The sequence below is a fragment of the Anabrus simplex genome, chromosome 2 (assembly GCF_040414725.1).
Source record: "Anabrus simplex isolate iqAnaSimp1 chromosome 2, ASM4041472v1, whole genome shotgun sequence".
NCBI classification, from domain to species: Eukaryota; Metazoa; Arthropoda; class Insecta; order Orthoptera; family Tettigoniidae; genus Anabrus; species Anabrus simplex.
In genome coordinates this window covers 362,814,552-362,837,386 of record NC_090266.1, presented here as the reverse complement: position 1 = coordinate 362,837,386, position 22,835 = coordinate 362,814,552, and the positions used below count along the sequence as shown (strand labels likewise).

General features: G+C 39.4%; 1 protein-coding gene across 2 annotated transcripts in view; it reads left to right on the top strand.

Moving 5' to 3' along the window:
- Ptp61F (Protein tyrosine phosphatase 61F) overlaps window positions 1-22,835 on the top strand; it is a 426,371-nt gene that overhangs the window by 144,138 nt on the left and 259,398 nt on the right. For both annotated transcript variants that reach the window (XM_067140770.2, XM_067140769.2), the window contains exon 4: window positions 22,280-22,416. In XM_067140770.2, coding sequence (XP_066996871.2) covers window positions 22,280-22,416 — 137 coding nt within the window. The remainder of the gene's footprint in view (window positions 1-22,279; window positions 22,417-22,835) is intronic.

The window sequence follows — 22,835 nt, the reverse complement described above, 5'->3', positions numbered from 1 at the left end:
CTTTACAGCAACACTATTTATTTCACAAGTTGCAATGCATGAATGATTCTGGAGTATTACTTACGAGCTCCCAGTTCCATTCTCTATCATGTAAAATATGATTGGAAGCCGTTGGTGTGGCATCTATTGTAGGCCTAAAATTCAGTGACGTATTTGACGGCAAAACAGCACTTTTTTTTTTGTTTTTTTTTTGTTTGCTATTTGCTTTACGTTGCACCAACACAGATAGGTCTTATGACGATGATGGGATAGGAAAGGCCTAGGAATGGGAAGGAAGCGGCCGTGGCCTTAATTAAGGTACAGTCCCAGCATTTGCCCGGTGTTAAAAAGGGGAATCACGGAAAACCATCTTCAGGGCTGCCGACAGTGGGGTTCGAACCCAGTATCTCCTGATTACTGGATACTAGCCGCACTTTAGCGACTGCAGCTATCGAGCTTGGTAACAGCACTTTGTTTACCCCTACCAGCGGTCACGTCACTGTCACACGAACTACTTTCACTACTTTCATCTCCACTAAATTCTTTGTCGCTTATTTCTATATCAATGTCCCTCTCTTCTAAAAATTCCCTTATAATCGCTTCGTCACTCAACTTGAAGACAACCATGATTTTGCTTACGATGAAGTTGCTAAGATACAGGTTATTCTTCCCACGGAATAACTGCGCAGAATTGTTCATGTAATACATCAGTGAAATAAAACAGTGCTTCCATCTGTCAAGAGGTTACCTTACTAATATCAAATCCTTTCACAAAGGAAACCGGCTAGGAGCGGGTCCGGAAATAAACACTATGCGCTGGCGGAGAGATCAGTCTTTACCCCCTGTGGGTGGGGGATGTAGACGAAGAATACACCCACGTTATCCCCTGCCTGTTGTAAGAGGCTACTAAAAGGGGCAACCAAGGGATGATTGTATTAGAACCATGAGGCTATTTGTGATTTTTACCACCACGGGTCGCTTTTACTTGCACTAGTACCACTATGTTAGGTACCGAATAGGTTTGTGATTAGTAGCAAAAGAGTGCGACGGCTTTTACAGTACCTGTGATTAGTAGCCACTATATGGGGAACACCACGGGATAGCACGAGTCCCTGTGGTTAGTACACTTACGTGATGAACACCATAGGTTTGCGTTGCCTTTAAATGGCACCACAATGTGCGAAACATCATAGGTCTGTATTACATGTGCGAATTTCATTACCTGTGAGTAGTACCATAATGTGTGGAATATCGCGAGTCTACGCTACTTTTGATTAGTACCGCAACATGATAAAACCATGGTTCTACTTTTCTAGAGATAAGTACCATTATGAGGGGCCGATGACTTGGATTTTGGACCCCTTTCGACTACAAGCATCATCGATTCAGTATCATGCTGTAGAAGCAGTCCCTTGGTCAGTAATACTATTGTTTCACGCCAGCTTCTGTGCATGTGAGCAAGGCCAACTAGATAGACAGGCCATAAGGCTCCCCCTCCACTTCGGGCGCTACGTCATACTAGTCGCCGGCCGCTTCACTCCTCGCCAGTGACTCGTAGGCTGATCTGAAGCTCGCAGCAGTGAGGCTATCGATGGTGTGAATGATTTAAACGTGTGTGAACATTGTGAATTATGCCCAAGTCGTGTTGTATACCTGGCTGTAAAATCAACTATAGTTCAAAACAGCCTAATATTTCAGTGTCTAAATTTCCTACTGACTTGTTTCGCAAACAAAAGTGGATCATAGCCATCAATCGAGCCAAATTCGTCACTTCAGCGAGCTCAGTTGTGTGCATAAAACACTTCGACGAAGTTTCGTAATTAGGGACGATTCTGTTAAAAGACCTGATGAGTCTATTTTAACTGTAAAAACTAACCATTTAAAACTCTCAAAAGACGCTATTCCTAAGTTTGAAAATGTGCCTGCCTATGTCTAAAAATCTTTCAACACCGAGCAAAACTTCTAATCAAAGACAAGAAGAAATTGAAAAAACGGGAAGAAGAAAGAAAGAAAGAAAGAAAGAAAGAAGAAAAAAAGCTGAGGAAGAAGATGACAGGATCAAGGACTTTGATGACGTTCAGGGTAATTTTAGTATTAGTATTAGTATTAAACGCCAGTTAGATTTTGACAAAGTTCTGGCAATTTTAACAGCCAAAGTCTCTGTACTTTAAAAATTTATATTGAGGAAAATACTCCGAAAATTGGTACTTCTTTAACATTAAACGTGGCTCTTGATTTTAAAGCCATTAAACATGATATTTTCATGAATGATAACCCTGTTATCCATGAAAATGAAAGTGAAATTGATGAGTGTATCTTTACTGATAAATTAGAATTTTGTAAGGGACAGTTAAATTTAGCCTTTGCAAAGAAAGTATTTTACTCCTGTACACTAATAACATGATTCGCTTCAATATTTTTCGCATTTCCTGGGGCGTAAAATAAGATAAGACAGTGAAGTGTCTTACAATGCCTCACCTGGTGTATTTATAGTCTTTACTGCAAAACTAGGCACGGGAAATTCGGGTATTGATGATTCACATTGGAATTACTTGAAAAAGAAACTAAAATTGTTAAATGAGTATGAAAGATTTTGTAACTTGTTGGATGGAGTCTACGTAAATCCTAAGCTGAACTGTAGAGGAGGAAAGGCTTTTTTTTTTAAATTTTGCTAGTGGCTTTACGTCGCACCGACACAGATAGGTCTTATGGCGACTATGGGATAGGAAAGGCCTAAGAGCTGGAAGGAAGCGCCCGTGGCTTTAATTAAGGCACATCCCCAGCATTTGCCTGGTGTGAAATTGGGAAACCGCGGAAAACCATTTTCACGGCTGCCGACAGTGGGATTCGAACCCACTATCTCCCGATGCAAGTTCATAGCCGCACACCCCTAACCGCACGGCCAAATCTCCCGGTAGGAAGAAAGGTAGAGGGAGTTGCTTTTAGTAGTAAAAGTGGAGAAAATAACACTACATTAGCTACAACTGCACAAACTTTTATGTTGTCATCCAGTCTTAAAAAAATAAAGACGTTGATTTGTTTCCATGTAAGAACCTAACGTGATTCGTAGAAGAACTAACTTTTCAAGTCTTTAAAGTATTAACAGATAGGCCTATAGCTTATAAGGTAGCATGCATAATATCTGATAATAACAGTGTTGGTAGGAAAATATTTGAAAAGCTGTGCAGAAGCAATTTACAAAAAAAACTTTTCTAAACCCATTTGACGAAATACAAAAACTAAATAAATAAATGTTTGATACTGTTCATTTATTTAAAAGATTAAGAAATAACTGGCTTAATCAAGCTGACAACTTACCCCGATTTTGACAAACCTGAGCCAGACAAAAATGTCTATCTGGGTCTATCTAATGCGGCCATGGCTTGCTCCTGCCCTGGACCAAAAAGTGTTGTAACCAACACATTTAGAGCTACAAAATGTAAACCTGAATATTAATATTATCATTTAGACTTTCACGGCCCTTGTAACTATTCATGAGGTATGTTTTTTGGGCTTATGCCGTGAAATTAATTATAAATAACACTCAACGCGTTTCGAAAGGAACCTTGCCTTTCTTTATCAGGAGACAACAGAGAAATACTAAATTTAGACATTGATCGAAAAATATCCTCCCCATAGAGGTGTCTAATATTATAATATTATAATAAATAATAGTATATTATATTATATTAATTAATAATAACAATTATAATAATATTACAAATCTCTATGGGGAGGATATTTTTCGATCAATGTCTAAATTTAGTACTTCTCTGTTGTCTCCTGATAAAGAAAGGCAAGGTTCCTTTCGAAACGCGTTGAGTGTGTTTTATAATTAATTACACGGCATAAGCCCAAAAATATACCTCCTGAATATTAATGTTTCTACATGAGGATTCTCAGAGAAACGTACTGACTTCGCTTGACAACAATGTTCTGGAAAACGAAAACGTCATGTTTAAAATATGCAGTTATTGTAGAAGTAGTTTTAAACATTTCGTTGACAAATGTATATTCATCTTTTGTGATATATTTTTGAATAACAATAGAAAAGTTATCGTAGACAAACTTGTGGCTAAGAAGAAATCTTCAAGAAAAGAAAAATGTATAAACTGAAACCTTAGGAATTGTTAGGTAAGTTTTAAGTTGAAGCTTAATTTCTAAGAAAGGTTCCAGAATATTGTTGTGAATTGCCATCATGTATTTACTTAGTAACATTATATTTATACGATTATGCGTTCTAATTTTTTACATGAAACCGTGTTCCCTTGCAAATGACAGATGTCAGCTTAATTTTACGTAAAGAAATGTACATAAACTGCCCCGCCAGTTTTCTCCACGCATAAAACTCGTGTAGTATACAAGCCTAAATAAAGCCACAATTGAAGGAGTGTTCAATTATATCGTTAAGGTTGAATAAATGAACAATATCATGGAGACAGTGAGAGCGGGCCGTACACTGCCATGCTGAACGCCAGCCACTATCGTGATGTCACAGTCCGAGCCTTGTGGCCTGTCTATCTAGTGCGGCCTTGATGTGAGGCACTGTGGGTCGGTTCCACTGATAGTTTTAAATTCATATCCATCCTCATTCTTTGTCCTCACGTTTTGAATTCTGGTCGGTGGAGGATTTTGGACTTCTAATTTGTCATTTCATTTAGTCTCATTTCGTACCATTAGGGGTCGATGACCTCGATGTTAGGCCCCTTTAAACAACAAGCATCATCATCATCATCATCATCAACAGATCAGTCTTTGTACCGGAGTGCATTCGAGAGCCAGGGTGGAGAGATCCGTCTTTGTACGGGAATGGGTTAACTAAACAGCAGACACCGTAGAGAAATGGGACAAGGAATGGACGCACACATATTGCGCTCTTCAAATGTTCTGAACGGAGAGTATTTTGCTGCTATGGATACCACTTGTGTCTCTTCATGTTATTCACCCACTGCCTAGTCAGCTGCTGGTATTTGTCTTTTAGTGAGAACCTGTGACGAGAATTTGTGCTTTACAGTGGCTAAAATTAAGATCTTTCAATATATGTAGCCTTTTTTAAATAGAAAATAACTGAACTAACCTGAAATAACACTGTGTTGCTCGAAAAAACATGAGAAACAGAATGTGGGTATATTCACGCTACAATAATTAAAGCCAAACTATAAAATAAAATAATGGTTCATGTTTGTGGGTTACTGTAGTCACGTCCTAGTTCGTGAACCATGGGCAACGGTTGAGTGGCCTAGTAAGTGATCCTGAGAGTCGGGATACCAGTTGCTATGGAATGGGAGTGGGCATCTCGGACATATTCTGAGTCGTGGCCCTCCTTGTGCTCAGGCGGCTAGGACTATACAATTCACCGGTGGTCCATAACCCGTTAGAGGAGAGATCCTCACTTGGACTATGTGCAAGTAGGGCAGAATCCTGCTTCATGAATTTACCGAGCTCAGAACACTTTAAGCAAGCCTCGGACCTATGGGAGTAATGGAGTCCCACTCCCATTTGACAGGCGAGGGACTCCTTGGAAACAACTTGGCGAACTAAATGGAATTCGATGGGGAGCTATCAATATTAATGGGGCTTATGGAAGAAAGAAGGTAGAACTGGCTGAGTCAGCAAAGAGGATGCATCTGGATGTGCTAGGAGTAAGTGATATTCGGGTAAGGGGAGATAATGAGGAAGAGATAGGAGATTATAAAGTGTATCTGACGGGTGTTAGAAAGGGAAGGGCAGAGTCTGGAGTAGGGCTCTTTATCAGGAATACCATTGCACGCAACAGAGTTTCTGTTAGGCACGTAAATGAGTGAATGATGTGGGTAGATTTGTCAATGGGAGGAATTAGGACAAGAATTGTGTCCGTGTATTCAGCATGTGAGGGTGCAGATGAGGATGAAGTTGACAAGTTTTATGAAGCATTGAGTGACATTGTGGTCAGGGTCAACAGCAAGGATAGATTAGTGCTAATGGGCGATTTCAATGCGAGCGTTGGGAATATAACTGAAGGATAAGAAAGGATGATTGGTAAATGTGGGGAAGATATGGAAGCTAATGGGAATGGGAAGCGTTTGCTGGGCTTCTGTGCTAGTATGGGTTTAGCTGTTACGAATACATTCTTCAAGCATAAGGCTATTCACCGCTACACATGGGAGGCTAGGGGTACCAGATCCATAATAGACTATATCTTAACAGACTTTGAATTCAGGAAATCTGTTAGGAATGTACGAGTTTTTCGCGGATTTTTCGATGATACAGACCACTATCTGATCTGTAGTGAACTAAGTATCTCTAGGCCTAGGGTAGAGAAAGTGAAATCTGTCTGCAAACGAATAAGGGTTGAAAATCTCCAGGACGAGGAAATTAGACAGAAGTACATGGATATGATCAGTGAGAAGTTTCGAACAGTAGACAGTAAGCAGGTTCAGGATATAGAAAGTGAATGGGTGGCATACAGGGATGCTGTAGTAGAAACAGCAAGGGAATGCCTAGGAACAACCGTGTGTAAAGATGGGAAAAGGCGAACATCTTGGTGGAATGATGAAGTGAGAGCAGCATGTAAACGTAAAAAGAAGGCTTATCAGAAATGGCTCCAAACAAGGGCCGAGGCAGAGAGGGATTGGTACGTAGATGAAAGGAACAGAGCGAAAAAAATAGTTGTTGAATCCAAAAAGAAGTCATGGGAATATTTTGGTAATAACCTGGAAAGGCTAGGTCAAGCAGCAGGGAAACCTTTCTGGACAGTAATAAAGAATCTTAGGAAGGGAGGGAAAAAGGAAATGAACAGTGTTTTGAGTAATTCAGGTGAACTCATAATAGATCCCAGGGAATCACTGGAGAGGTGGAGGGAATATTTTGAACATCTTCTCAATGTAAAAGGAAATCATCATGGTGGTTTGCAAACAGCCAATCTCATGGGCAGGAGGAAAATGATGTTGGTGAATTTATGCTTGAGGAAGTGGAAAGGATGGTAAATAAACTCCATTGTCATAAGGCAGCAGGAATAGATGAAATTAGACCTGAAATAGTGAAGTATAGTGGGAAGGCAGGGATGAAATGGCTTCATAGAGTAGTAAAATTAACGTGGAGTGTTGGTAAGGTACCTTCAGATTGGACAAAAGCAGTAATTGCACCTGTCTATAAGCAAGGGAACAGGAAGGATTGCAACAACTATCGAGGTATCTCATTGATTAGTATACCAGGCAAAGTATTCACTGGCATCTTGGAAGGGAGGGTGCGATCAGTCGTTGAGAGGAAGTTGGATGAAAACCAGTGTGGTTTCAGACCACAGAGAGGCTGTCAGGATCAGATTTTCAGTATGCGGCAGGTAATTGAAAAATGCTACGAGAGGAATTGGCAGTTGTGTTTATGTTTCGTAGATCTAGAGAAAGCATATGACAGGGTACCGAGGGAAAAGATGTTCGCCACACTGGGGGACTATGGAATTAAAGGTAGATTATTAAAATCAATCAAAGGCATTTATGTTGACAATTGGGCTTCAGTGAGAATTGATGGTAGAATGAGTTCTTGGTTCAGGGTACTTACAGGGGTTAGACAAGGCTGTAATCTTTCACCTTTGCTGTTCGTAGTTTACATGGATCATCTGCTGAAAAGTATAGAATGGCAGGGAGGGATTTAGTTAGGTGGAAATGTAGTGAGCAGTTTGGCCTATGCTGACGACTTGGTCTTAATGGCAGACTGTGCCGAAAGCCTGCAGTTTAGTATCTTGGAACTTGAAAATAGGTGCAATGAGTATGGTATGAAAATTAGCCTCTCGAAGACTAAATTGATGTCAGTAGGTATGAAATTCAACAGAATTGAATGTGAGATTGGTGATACAAAGCTAGAACAGGTCGATAATTTCAAGTATTTAGGTTGTGTGTTCTCCCAGGATGGTAATATAGTGAGAGAGATTGAATCAAGGTGTCGTAAAGCTAATGCAGTGAGCTCGCAGTTGCGATCAGCAGTATTCTGTAAGAAGGAAGTCAGCTCCCAGACGAAACTATCTTTACATCGGTCTGTTTTCAGACCAACTTTCCTTTACGGTAGCGAAAGCTGGGTGGACTCAGGATATCTTACTCATAAATTAGAAGTAACAGACATGAAAGTAGCGAGAATGATTGCTGGTACAAACAGGTGGGAACAATGGCAGGAGGTTACTCAGAATGAGGATGTAAAGGCTAATTTAGGAATGAACTCGATGGATGAAGCTGTACGTATAAACCGGCTTCGGTGGTGGGGTCATGTGAGGCGAATGGAGGAGGATAGGTTACCTAGGAGAATAATGGACTCTGCTATGGAGGGTAAGAGAAGTAGAGGTAGACCAAGACGACGATGGTTAGACTCGGTTTCTAGTGATTTAAAGATAAGAGGTATAGAACTAAATGAGGCCACACCACTAGTTGAAAATCGAGGGTTGTGGCGACATTTAGTAAATTCACAGAGGCTTGCAGACTGAATGCTGAAAGGCATAACAGTCTATAATGATATTGTATGTATGTATGTATGTATGTATGTATGTATGTATGTATGTATGTATGTATCTCCTGCATGCAAAAGGTAATCAGATTGATATTTCAAATAGGGTACTCTATTCCAACCCATTGCCTTGAGCATATCCTCAGAAATCTTATGAATCCCAGCTGCTTTTCTAGCTTTCAACTTTTGTAACTTTTTATAAATATCTTCGTTATCATAGGTAATACTTCGTTAGTATTAGTCACTTCCTCCATCTGGACATTATCCTTATATGCAACTATCTTTACATACTGCTGACTGAATACTTCTGCCTTCTCTGAGTCCTTGCATATACACTCCCCTTGCTCATTAATTGTCCCTGAAAAGTCCTTCCTGGAATCTCTTTCTCCAATGAATTACCTATACCTCCCCAACTATGTCAGTACCATTTCCTACTTGCCTTATATTGTTGTTACCAAAGTGGAAAATTAACATCTCCGTACCCTTCACCTTCCCTGTTACATTCTTTAACCTAATTCCTGGATAACACACTACCCTGGTTCCCATTCCTCCACACACTTTTACCACATACCTTACAATACAATTGCCCATGACAGAGTCTCAACCCTACCCACCTCATTAGATCTTCTCCAATATCTTAACACCCCTGACAGTTGCAGAACCTACTTCTCCATTGTTTCCCTTTCACTGAGCGAGTTGGCCATGCGGTTAAGGATGCACTGCTTTGACTCTTACATTCAGGAGATAGTGGGTTCAAACCGCACTGTCAGCAGCACTGAAGATAGTTTTCTGTGGATTCCCACTTTCACACCATGAATTCTGGGGCTGTACCTTAGTTACGACCATGTCCAATTCCTTCCCACTCCTAGCATTTTCCTATCCCATCGTCGCCTTAAGACCTATCTCTGTCAGTGTGACGTGAAGCAACTTGTAAAGAAAAAAGTTTCCCTTTCCGTCTCCTCACCCCTCTTCTGTAACACTTCCCTGTTCTACCTGCAGTGACTTATACCAGTTCCTCAGTGATTTTTCTCCTGAACTCCCTGATGAGCACTGTTAGTCTTCATTTTCTTTCCCATTAAAACATTAGCCCACCTGTCTTCCAAAACTTCTCCCTTCTTTTGCCTCCTCTTTGCCTACCCACCATACCCTGAACATTGATTGAGGAGACCTACCTTCATTCCTCTCCTATGTCAAATCCCTAATTAATCTCCCTCAGACTTTCTGTCTCTTCCCTCTTTCTCCTTAATGCCAATTCACATCAACAGTTTCTACACCTTCCTTTCTCAGTGATTCTTTTATCTTCTTCACATAAATAGGAAATATCAAAATACCAACAGAACATATTGACCCTTCTCCACGCCATAAGTACATGTGATCTGTTCCTCCTACACCTCACTAATCTGACAAAATTCAGGTGCTGACTCATCATCCCATGCATTCAAAAACTGGATCACCAACTGCACTTCACACACACAGTGAGCTTCTTGATTTCATAAACATTATTGCAACCTGCTACACAGTGTCGACACTTCTGTCATGCCTCCAACTGACATCTCAGCTTAGCCAATGGATCAACTCACTCAGCGCGTTGCTGTGTCTCAATGGTGGCATGGAGGTAGGGTGGTATGGAGAGCTACATGAAACCGGTCTATGGATTGATGACTCAAACAATGTGTTACCAAGACACCACTGCAAGATTTTAACAAGTCACTTGTTGAATAGGTTATTTACAAATAGTTTTTTTTTATTACAACTTACGTATTTACAACTTATTTTCCCCTGAAGATGACTCTAAAATGGGTCACAACATGTTTGGATAATGTAGATATATCATCTTTATAGATGTAATATATTATAAAGTACTGAATAGGAGGACTGTTTACATTTGAAGTGATGTAATTGAAATGTTTTTTGTATAGTAAACTACTATATCCTTGAGATATAATACCAATTAAAATTTTGTGGAAACTTCCAAGTCGGTACTCCTCTTGTGCTTTGGGTGTCCTCAGCATTTAATGAGTTACAAAACACAATTTCTTCTGAGGACAATGTTTCTTCATATAGAGTATTTGTTTGCAGCTACTCATTGGTTGTTTCCATGAAATAGTATTACTAGACCAATCTTTTTTGCTGTACAAGAACATGAAATGTTGAGTTCCAGGTACTTGTCTGACTTTGTCATCTGTGTTGCAAGCGTTTTCCATTATTTCTACTTGACAATCATAAACTAAGCTTGTACACTTGATATTGTGTTTTGTGTAGTGTGAAGTGTAAGAATACTTCAGCATTTCTGGTTAATTTTGGTAGAAAAGCAAGATGCCTTTTAACACCCTAATAAAATCTGGATTTATTTTAAATTGCACAGTATGAATTTCATTCCGTATTAACTGTTTTTCAATTACATCACTTCAAATGTAAACAGTCCTCCTACTCAGTACTTTATAATATATTACATCTATAAAGATGATATATCTACATTATCCAAACATGTTGTGACCCATTTTAGAGTCATCTTCAGGGGAAAATAAGTTGTAAAAACATAAGTTGTAATAAAAAAAACTATTTGTAAATAACCTATTCAACAAGTGACTTGTTAAAATCTTGCAGTGGTGTCTTGGTAACACATTGTTTGAGTCATCAATCCATAGACTGGTTTCATGTAGCCCTCCATACCACCCTACCCTGTGCTAACGTTTTCATTTCTGCGTAACTGCTGCATCCGACATCTGCTCTAATCTGCTTATCATATGTGTACCTTGGTCTACCCCTACCGTTCTTACTATCTACACTTCCCTCAAAAACCAACTGCACAAGTCCTGGGTGTCTTAAAATGTGTCCTATCATTCTATCTCTTCTTCTGGTCAAATTTAGGCAAATCAATCTCCTCTCACCAATTTGATTCAGCATCTCTTCATTCGTGATTCGCCGGTATCTAGTAATCAGGAGATAGTGGGTTCGAATCCTACTGTCGGCAGCCCTGAAGATGGCTTTCCGTGGTTTCCCATTTTCACACCAGGCAAAAGCTGGGGCTGTACATTAATTAAGGCCACGGTCGCTTCCTTCCCATTCCTAGGCCTTTCCTATCCCATTGTTGCCATAAGACCTATCTGGGTCAGTGCGACGTAAAGCAAATAGCATTCGTGATTCGATCTATCCATCTCACCTTCAGCATTCTTCTGCAACACGACATTTCAAAAGCTTCTATACTCTTTCCTTCTGAGCTAGTTATTGTCCATGTTTCACTTGCATACAATGCCATACTCCAGACAATGTCCTCCTTACTTCTGCCATCATAAGTTATTTTAGTACCCAAGTAACAATATTTTCTACTTCCTTTAAGACTTCATTTCCTAATCTGATATTTCCTGCATCACGTGACTTTCTTCAAGTGCACTCCATTACATTTTTTGGACTTAATTATTTCCATCTTGTACTCCTTACTCTGTCCATACCATTCAACAATTTCTCCAGATCTTCTGCACTCTTAGATAAAACAATACATCAGCAAATCTCAGGGTTTTGATTTCCTTTCCTTGGATTGTGATTCCCTTCCCAAATTCGTCTTTGATTTCTTTTACTGCCTGTTCTATATAAACACTGAAAAGGAGGGGGGACAAAAATGCAACCTTGCCTCACTCCTTTCTGGATTTCTGCTGCTTTTTTCAAAGCCCTCGATTCTTCTCACTGCAGACTGATTTTTGTACAGATTGTGGATAATAATTCTTTCTCGGTATCTAATCCCGATTACCTTCAGAATCTCGAATAGCTTGGTCCAGTCAACATTATTAAATGCCTTTTCTAGATTCAAGAATGCCATGTACATGGGCTTGTCCTTCTTAATTCAGTCCTCCAAGATCAGACATAAAGTCAGGATTTTGCTTCACATGTTCCTACATTTCTTCTGAAGTCAAACTGATCTCCCAACTCTGTTTCAACTTGTCTTTCCATTCTTATGCAAATAAGAGTTTTAAAATTTTGCAGGTGTGAGATACTAAACTAATGGTGGGGTAGTTTTCACACTTGTCAGCACCGGCTTTCTTGGGAACAGGTATAACAACATTCTGCCAAAAAATGGATGGCACCTCTCCTGTCTCATACATCCTACACGCTAAATGGAATTACCTCGCCATGCAGGTTTCTCCTAAGGCAGTCAGTAATTCAGAGGGAATGTCATCAATTCCAGGTGCCTTGTTCCTATTTAGGTCTCTCAAAAGCTCTGTCAAATTCTGACCTCAGAATTGGGTCTCCCATTTCATCATCAACAGCCTATTCTTGTTCCAGCACCATATCATCTACATTTTTACGTTGATACAAGTGTTGGATATGTTCCTGCAATCTTTCTGCCATGTCTTCTTTCCCCTAGAAGTGGTTTTCCATCCAAGCTCGTAGTATTCATACACTTAGTTTTCCTTTCTCCAAAGGTTTCCTTGATTTTCTTATAAGCAGCATCTACCTTACATAGGATCATACATCCTTCAACATCCTTGCACTTCTCCTTAGCTGTCCTGCACTTTCTATCCACTTCATTCTTTAATCGCCTGTATTCCTTTCTGCTCTCTTCATATTTTTGCATTCTTGTAATTTTGTCGTTCTTCAGTCAGGTCTAGTATCCCCTGATTAATCCATTGATTCTTAGTTGATCTTTTCTTTCTTCCCAACATTTCTTCAGTGGCCCGGGCGACCTCTTTCTGCACTACTGTCCATTATACCTCTATTGTTTCCTTCAGCCTTTTCATTTAGAGCTTTTGCAACATATTCCTTGAAACAGCCCTCACACTCTTCTTTCAAATTGTCTAGTTCCCATCTCCCTACATTCCTTCCTGTCTTCAATTTCTTCAATTTCAGATGGTTTTTCATGACCAACAAGTTGTGGTTCAGAGTTCTCGCCTGGTCCTGGGAGAGTTTTGCATTCCAACACCTGGTTTCTGAATCTCTGCTTAATCATAATGAACTCTGTTTGATACCTTCCAGTGTCTCCAGGCCTCATTCACGTACACAGCCATCATTCGTGGTGCTGTTTGAACCAAGTATTATTAAGGACTAAATTATGATCGGTGCAGAATTCAATCAGGCAACTTCCTCTTTCATTCCTTTGTCCCAATCCAAATTCTTCTACTGTATTACCTTCTCTTCCTTGGCCTACCACTGTGTTCCAGTCTCCCATCACAATTAGATTCTTTTCAATTTTTACATATTGTATTAAATCTTCTATCTCTTCACAATATATTCTTTCGATTTCTTCATCTGCTGAAATAGTAGGCATATAGGTCTGCACTATTGTGGTGGGCATTTGTTTGGTGTCTATTTTCACAACAATAATCCTTTCACTATGCTGGTCGTAGTAGCTTACCCGCTGCCCCATTTCCTTATTCATTATTAAACCAACTCCTGCACTTCTGTTCATCTTTGAGTTGATAATTCTGTAGTCTCCTGACCAAAAACCCTGCTCTTCCTGCCAACGTACTTTACTTATACCGACTACATCTAGCTTTAGTCTATCCATCTCCTTTTTCACATTCTCTAACCTACCATAACGATTCAAACTTCGGGCATTCCATGCTCCGACTTGCAGAATGTCAGTATCCATCTTCCGGATGATTGCCCCCTCTCATGTAGTCCCAACCCGGAGGTCCGAACGGGGGACTATTTTACCTCAGGAATATTTCACCCGGGCGGAAGCCATCATCAGTACATCATTCATACAGAGAGAGCTGCTTGTCCTCGGGAGTTACTGTAGAATCAATTTTTGGTGATGAGACAGTCTCTTAGTGCATTGGCACTGCCTGTGGCTCCAGTTAGCCTACGCAGTGGCCTCCACGGTATGCACTAGCCAGCGTATTGGTAGGTGTGCTAGGTACCAACTGATGAGCCCACCCTAGCACACGAGGGCGAAACGCGGGCAACCAGGAATGAGTTAGCTGGAAAATTTATAATGTCCAATAACGGACCATTTACTGTATATTGGTATTATAAATTTACTCATTCAGGACAAATATTTCAGATTCCCTATGGGAATCAACATCTGTATCAAAGTTACTGTAGATACGGCTGTAGTTTCCTGTTGCTTTCAGCTGTGTAGCAGTATCATCACAGCTAAGCCATGTTGAGTTTTATTACAAGGCCATATCAGTTTATGATCCAGACTGCCACCCTTGCTGCTTTCGAAATGCTGCTACACCCCCCCCCCCCCCCTTTCAATCTTTCGATGAACCATTCTTTAGTCTGGTCTCTCAACAGATACCCATCCGATACGGTTGCACCTGCAGCTCAGCTATCCGCTTCATTGTGACACGCAGGCCTCCCCACCGTGGCAAGGTCACATGGTTCGCAGGGGTAGCTGGGTAACATATTGTTACAAATAAAACCCCATCTGTTTCATTACTCCAATTTATTTCAGAACCACCCAATAAATGCACATACACATATATACCCACACAGTTCTAATTAATCATGAATGGCCACACTCGCTAATTGCTGTCTATTTACCAGTCTCTCTCTCTTCCTTATGGCACAGTAGGCAGTCCAGCCCGTTGCTATACCTGCAGACGCTTAATCTTTACTTTCACTTTCTTCAAGTCCAGCCACCTCAAACAGCAGGTGTGTGTAGACAGCTGGATCTGAACACAGAGCTACGGGCCACTCGACACACGATGACTGTTCATTGGTTCGATTCCACAGACAGTCCAGTAATTCATACTGTCACATGCAGTGAACAACTAAATAGCTTAATACTATTAAGCAGCAGGGCGATACTCACAACAGCGAACATTAATGCAGGGCCATTTACTTTCACACTCGCGATAGCAGCTTCCCTCACTGATGCATGCCGAGCCTCAGTCCACAGAAATACACAAACACCCAGTACAGTTTTCCGTTCCGTCGTCTCCAGCCCACCCACTCACTGGTCTCTCTGACACATCATCAACAACAACCGTTCCTCGTTGAGACCTCGGAGGGACACTAGCGACAGCCAGCACTTCTGTCACCCTCAGTCTAGCCACCGAACCCATATACACTGAGTCTCTCACTGACTTCACCACAGAGTCCAACGCTGACCATGACTCCACCACAGAGCCCAACTATTACTGACTGTCTGTGGCTAGCCTGCCTTTTTATAGCTCGGGTGATTTGAGACAGAATTTTCGCACGTGACTAGAGGCAGAACATTCCCGTTGATGAATGTCCAAGAAACTTGCAGGTAAGAAGCTGGCTGACGAAAACAATACACGGAAAGGTCGTCTGAGTCACTAGCCCCTTCCTGGAAATACTGAAAGGAGATAACATCTCTATATGTGTGCTGTTGCCCAGGTGGGGTGCCATCAAATGCGTATTCTATCTTACGGTATATGTTCCACCTATCCATCCGTCACTTGCTTCAAAAGTCTTTTCACCACACCACAGCATAACATAAAGTTTATGATTGAAGTCAGTTCACAAATGGAACAATTTTAATTTACATATCACTATTTTTTTATATATATAGAAGATTACATCTCAAGAACAGTGAATTAGGTGTCAATATGTTTGCAAGATACCACTGCAAGATTTTAATTAGCCACTTGTTGAATAGTTCATTTAGGAGTAGTGTTTTATTGCAACTTAGGTTTTATGACTTATTTTCCAATGAAGATTACTCTAAAGAGGGTCGAAACATGTTTGGATAATGTAGATATATCATCTTTATAGATGAAATATACAGTAAAACTTGCTCAAAGGAAAATCTCAAGGGACCACAATTTTTTTTCTGATTTAGACAAGTTTCCGCATTACACAAAATGTGTTTTTGCCTAAAAACACCAATCGTTACCACTGCTACACAAAACATGATACAGTATACAGAAATGTTAAACATTACTTAGAGCTTACCTATATTTGTCTACGCATGACACTTGGCTAACCAGATTGATTGATTGATTTATTTATTTATCTATTTATTTATTTGTTTATTTATTTGTTTATTTGTTTGTTTATTTGTTTGTTTATTTATTTATTTATTTATTTATTTATTTATTTATTTATTTATTTATTTATTTATTTATTTATTTATTTATTTATTTATTTATTTATTTATTTATTTATTTATTTATTTATTTAAACTTTCATAATTAAATATAACAAATATAACAAAATATAACAAGATCAGGTACTCAGCCTACTAACAACTATCCAAATCGAAAACCATGAGAATGTCCATGTTCATAGCCAAGTCGTCGTGGGTCAAGATGGCGGTATAATCCCTTCACGTCAACTTATCTTTAAGAGATTGTTTACACACCTCTCGAATACACTTTTATTTGATGCTGTATCAAGCTCTTGTCTCCTATTAATATTGTTAAAGAGTGTTGGGAGGCGGATTAGAAAAGATCGTTGAAGTATTGAGTGCTGAGTGTGGGGAATGTGGAGAAGGTCTTTGGTTCTGGTGGAGCAGGAAGGAACACAGAGAGAGAAGAGTGAGACAAGATGTTCCGAGCGATAATGCCCATTTAAGATCCCATGAAGGAAACTCAGGTCAGCTACCTGTTGCCTGATGTGCAGCGGTGACATATTGGTTGCCATTAATACCTGCTGCGTAGACAGATTTCTGAGCTTGGGGTTTCTGTTCCTTACAATTGCAGCAAAGAAGGACACTGCTCTGTCTAACTGCTTAGTATTGGAGGAGGAGGCTGTTGTCCAAATAGGAGAGCAGTAGTTTAAGAGAGGTTGAATGATCGTGAGCAAGAAGTGATGAAGAGCAATGGGGTCAGAAATTTCTGTGAAGTGATAGAGAATGCCTAGTAATTTCATAGCCTTGGTTGTATATGTTTCTGTGTGGGTCTTAAATTGTAATTTTGTATCGAATATTACACCTAGGTCATGCTGTTGCGTAACTACGGTGATGGGCTTGTCGAGTAGGTAATATGATGTCGGTAGAGGAGATTTACGTAGTGTTATGGTCATGTGGCTGCATTTTTGTGGATTGGGTATAAGATTCCAAGTACAGCACCAGTTCAAGAGGGCATTAAGCGAGGACTGTAGCAGAGCTGCATCTGCTGGATTCCTGATCTCCCTAAATATCTTGCAGTCGTCAGCAAAGAGTAGGGTATTCGCTGCTTCATTGAGTTCAGATGGCAGATCGTCCATAAACAAAGAAAACAGCAAGGGGCCAAGAGTACTGACTTGTGGGACACCAGAGGTGACTGGTAACCATGAGGATGAAGTGCCTGATATTACCACTCTCTGCCAACGGTTATGTAGGAAGCCAGCATGTACGTAGTACTTTAGTACACAGATTTGTTAATTATTATTACATACAGTTTGCATATCATGTTGACACTATCACAACACTCTATTACACAATTTTCACAGCCCTGGATATACGCTCCTTAAACTTATTTCCACCACAACACTCAATAGTCTATACAGTACTTCACAACATGAAGCTTTCTTCCACAGATCAAACAAAGAAACTTGTTTCATCTTCTTTCTAATCATGTCTTTCTGAATGCAGTCCTTAACTGACACCATTAGTTCATGAAATGTGGAAGAGTTACATGTAATGGCAAATTGCTTCATGTCACAAATGCACTGTAGGGCCTGTTCGTGGATTTGAATCTTGATTTGATCTTCTTGTTCGTCTCCTTCCGTCTGCTCTTCTTTCTCTGCCTTTCTCACTGCTAGAGATGCTGCAGCTGATTAAAAATTGTGATGTGTCATAAGTTATTCATCATGTCGAATAAAGTTCCTTGACTCGCAGGGAACGTTTCTTGCTTGACACAGGTCGGATATTGCTGATATGTTTTCAAGCGCTTCGTTCGTTCCATCATCTGTATGACTGTACCCTGTTTATTTTAGGAGATGGATTACTAGCCTTTCCCTCACAGAAATTCAGAAGTGTCCCCGTGAAGGAATAGAAAGGCAGGTGCTCTGATGGCAGGGATGTCCAAATACGTGCTTCTATGTGTTCATACAATTACATTGATCTTATCAGCAGCAGCAATGCATAAATATTGGATGTATAACTACATCAGTTCGTAATATTTTCTGTATTGCACAAACAGATTTTTAAAAATCCTTTCTTTATTCATTTCTGTTTCCGCGTTGAGGAGATTTCACATTATACAAAAGTAAAAACATAAGAACACTGTAATCTTTGCCGGGACCAGGAAAAAAATCCGTAGTGGGCAATTTCCACTTTATTCAAGTTCCACTTTGAGCAAGTTTTACTACATTAAGGAGTATTGAATAGGAGGATTTTTTAGATTTGAATTGATGTAATTAATTTAAATTCTCAGTGATTTTTTGATACAGTTATGCTTCATTCCAGTGGATTAAAATCTTGCTTATTTTGTTGTGTATACAGATATTCCATCTCATTCATGTTTTGTGTATGTATTTTTGGTTAAGGAGCAATGTTTGAAGGAAGAATTTTGATTTGCTTCATTTATATAGAGAGAGAATGCCTAGCCAAAGTAGTAATTGCATGCGCAATTTACCTGAAAGGACGTGGGTTCGATTCCCCATCGGGAAATTGGAAAGTTCAGAAACAAAATTTCTACTTCTGAGGAGCACTCAGCCTACACCAAAAAATGAATTCCAGGTTAATTCCTGGGGGAGCAAAGGTGGCCAATCATAGAGCTAACTACTCTATCCTACTAACAAGGGACACCCATGAACTTGAATGCTCTGAACTGCACTAAAACATACTTAGAATATACTATAGATCAGGGCCTCTCAGGGTGCATGCGCGTGGTGCATGCACTGTGCACGGTGCAAAAGACGACTTCGCTTGGTTGACCAGAGTGCAAGACCCCCCCACTCCTCTCTCCCTACACCTGTCGCCCCGTTCGGCCTGTCTCCGCGTTCCTCACCTTCACTGCTGTTTCTCCCCCACTGCGAAATGTTTACGTGTGGTGAGCGGAGACGCACAGTTGTATGGGACAAGGTTACCAGTGTTATTAAAAAAATTAAAAAAGTGAATTAGAAATACACATACATGTTTGAAAGGAATGTAAACATAATTTTTTAAAAATGCAGAACCCGTAACCAAAATGAAAATGCTACAGTACTGGAACAAAACTCATTTGTGGATATAGAATGCTCTTCTTCAAGCTGTTTCAACTTCCTTAATTCTTTCTCTCTGACGTCTCCTATGATTTCACAATAATTTTCCGAATGTAGTCTGTTGTAGTGTCTTTCAATAGATGATTTTCTTACGCACGTAATTATCGTCCCACAGATTAAGCATTTGGCGTTATCGTCACGACAAACAAACAAAAAAAATACGAAAGTTCCCAGTTCGATTGAAATGGACTTTCGGAAGTCTTTGCTTTCTTCGAAACAGGTTGCTCCATTATTATGTTGTTGTCGTGCGCTTGTCTATTTCACTGATAAACACGTCGTCTACCACCAAACGCTTCGTCGCTCTCAGCACACTACACCATCCGAGTCAAGCCGAGTTGAGGCGAAGCGTACCGATGCACAGTGCACAGATCCTATGAGTTTGGGCGTTTGAGAGGCCCTGCTATAGATTGTTCTCTACAATAAGTGATGTGAGCTATTCCTATGCAAAACAGTGCATTTTACTTGAGACATCTGAATAATCATCTATTCAAATCTTAAGAAAGGAATTTGGGGTAACACAGAGAAACATAATATCAGTATAATATGAGGAGAAACACACAAAATACATGCTGTGAGTAGGTCCTATATTGTTATATTTTCCATCAACAGTATCATAGACCATCTGCTTAAAGTAATTACAATACATAAAACACATTTGTTCTACTGACATGATAGTGCTGCTATTAGTCTTCCAAGTCCAGATGTGGCATTTCAGTGAAGTAGCAAGAGCAAAGTGGAAGAGAACCATGTGCATATATGTATAACTAAAGCTACATTTTTTACATTCAACATCACTTTCGCATTCAAGTGGTCTAATATCAAAAGTCGCACTAATTACCGTTTCAGACAATGATATTGGTATGTCATTGTCATAACCTGCCCTTTGCCAAGCATATTGTAATGTAAGTTTGTACTTTGGTGCAGCAAATTGATTGTATATGACATAGTGACATAGTGAATTATAATAATGAAATGCCGATCATGTAACTTGTTGGTTATCAAATTGGTCTTACAAAATCAGCGATCCTTCTTATATAAAGCTTACATTGCCCAAAGAAGTACACACCAAGATGTTAGCATTTTTTTTTTTTTTTTTTTTTTTTTTTTTTTTTTTTGTGGTAATATCCTAAATATCCTAAAACTTGACTGACCAGCAATCACACAGCAGCTCTGTTCACTTACATGTTCACCAAGGGCTGAAGTTAGAAAACTTTTTCATATGCTCGACTGAAGTTAGAAAACTATTCACATGCTCTTTCATCATTCCTTCTCTTTTGCTTTCCTCCACATGAACGTTTCATGGACGTATTGTTTCAAGTTTCTTAGAAACCTTTATGCTGAATGTTCCTTTTTACTCTTGAAAACTGATATACAGTTAGTTAGCTAATCTTCCACTCATTGATAAAGACACACCTCATGTATAGCTGTGTGTAAAGCTATGTACAGACTGCAACACCCAAGCTGTAGTCTCCTCTCCTTTGAGACGGGGTTGACATTGAAGACATTTCATAATGAAATAGTCTTAATTGCGGTCACTGTTCCAAACATGTCCTTTGTCCACAATCCCTCTGTTATACATCTGTTCACTTCCTCTGCAAACTCTTGTGTTGTTGGACATATACTATTTATCTTCTTCTATATCCTTACATGTGACGAATGTAGTAATATGTCTGGATAAAATGCCATATTTAGCCATAAGATTGTTGCTAAAAGTAATGCAAGCTTTGAAATTGTCCAGGCCAACCATTTTAGACACTTCTAGTACCAACATTTGCAGATGCCAATAGTGAACTGCAGATCCATACACTTTGGTCCATCAAATTGCAACATTACAAGCTCTTTTAAAGTTCGCCATTATGACAGCCTGTTTCCTTTGAAGTGAGCTCCTTCTCGTCGTTTGCTAGTTACATAATTTAAAATTAACTTTCAATTTGATTTACTGCTAATGCACGTAGCGCCTCAGTAGTTTGCCGAAGGAGTTTAAGCCACAAATTGTTGTGGTAGTCACCATAAATATTCTCCAGTAATGCTGTCATCAATATCTTTGAATACATTGGGCCTCGACTTTTTTGAGTGGAGATAGTTCATACTCACTTTGACTGTATTGTTTCTGTTGCTTTGGAGATAAAATTCTTCTACTGCTTCAAACCCCATCTTCAGGTGCAGGCTCTTCTCCTACTTCAAAAATCCATGTATCCATCAGTATATCATGCTTTTCTGTGTCATTCCCATCATCTTTCTTTATTATTATGCTCAATAACATATTTATGAACTCTATATCCTCAACTTCAATTGAATTTCTGTATTCAGCACATCGCAACTTTGGCTCTAATATTTAGATAACATTCAAGAGATTAATTCTCCTCATGATGCCAATGTACACAGTTTACACTGTAACCTGCAGCCAAATACTCCAAGAAACGCATTTATACTGCAGCTATACTAGTCCGTTAAAATACACAATGCCACCGTCTAATAGTGCTAACAGGCAACGGCTGAGTGCGTATAAATGTCACAGGTCGCTTTTTCCTTGTGATGGACAATCTTTATTCTAAGTATTTTTTTGTGTAGTTCGGTATGTTGAAGGTCAAGAGTGACCCTTGCTAGTGCCAAGGTTACAGATAGTAGACGCTTTCATGGTCTCTAAGGAGATGGCATTGCTTTAGTTTATATAATGAATGAAGCTAGAGTCTGAAAATTCAAACTGTGTGTGTGTGTATGTGTGTTCCAGGTGAAATGTCATCAGTATTGGCCCATGGGAGGACCTATTGCAGGAGTTGACGATGTTTTGGTTTTAAATGATGTTGGTCTGAAAGTACAGTATATTTCATCAACTGCTGCATCGTATTACACAGTAACAGTTCTCAGGTGTGTAGTTTGATAATCAGAAATTCGTAGTTGTTTACTCTGTTTCTGCAGTGTTATCAGTCATTATACTGTACTTCAGTGGATTTTACATAATGAAAGTTAGTGTTTTATTTTTGGTTTTATAGATGAGCTCTGTTGAAGAAAGAATACTGTTTCTGTTCATTTATGTATTTTCTTCTTCCTGTAAGTTTTAAAGTAGCACTGGGTTAATGTAATTTTGTGACTGATAGTGGCTAATTTGTACGAGTATTTCACAGTACTGGAGAGGTACATAAATATGTTATCAGAAATTACTATGTTAATGTCAGGTAAAACACTTACCAAAGAAATGTATGTAGTTGTGAATTTTGTGCAACAATGGAACAAATTTTCAGTGTACTATACATTTTAATGTGAAGTAAATTATAGTTATTAAGTAG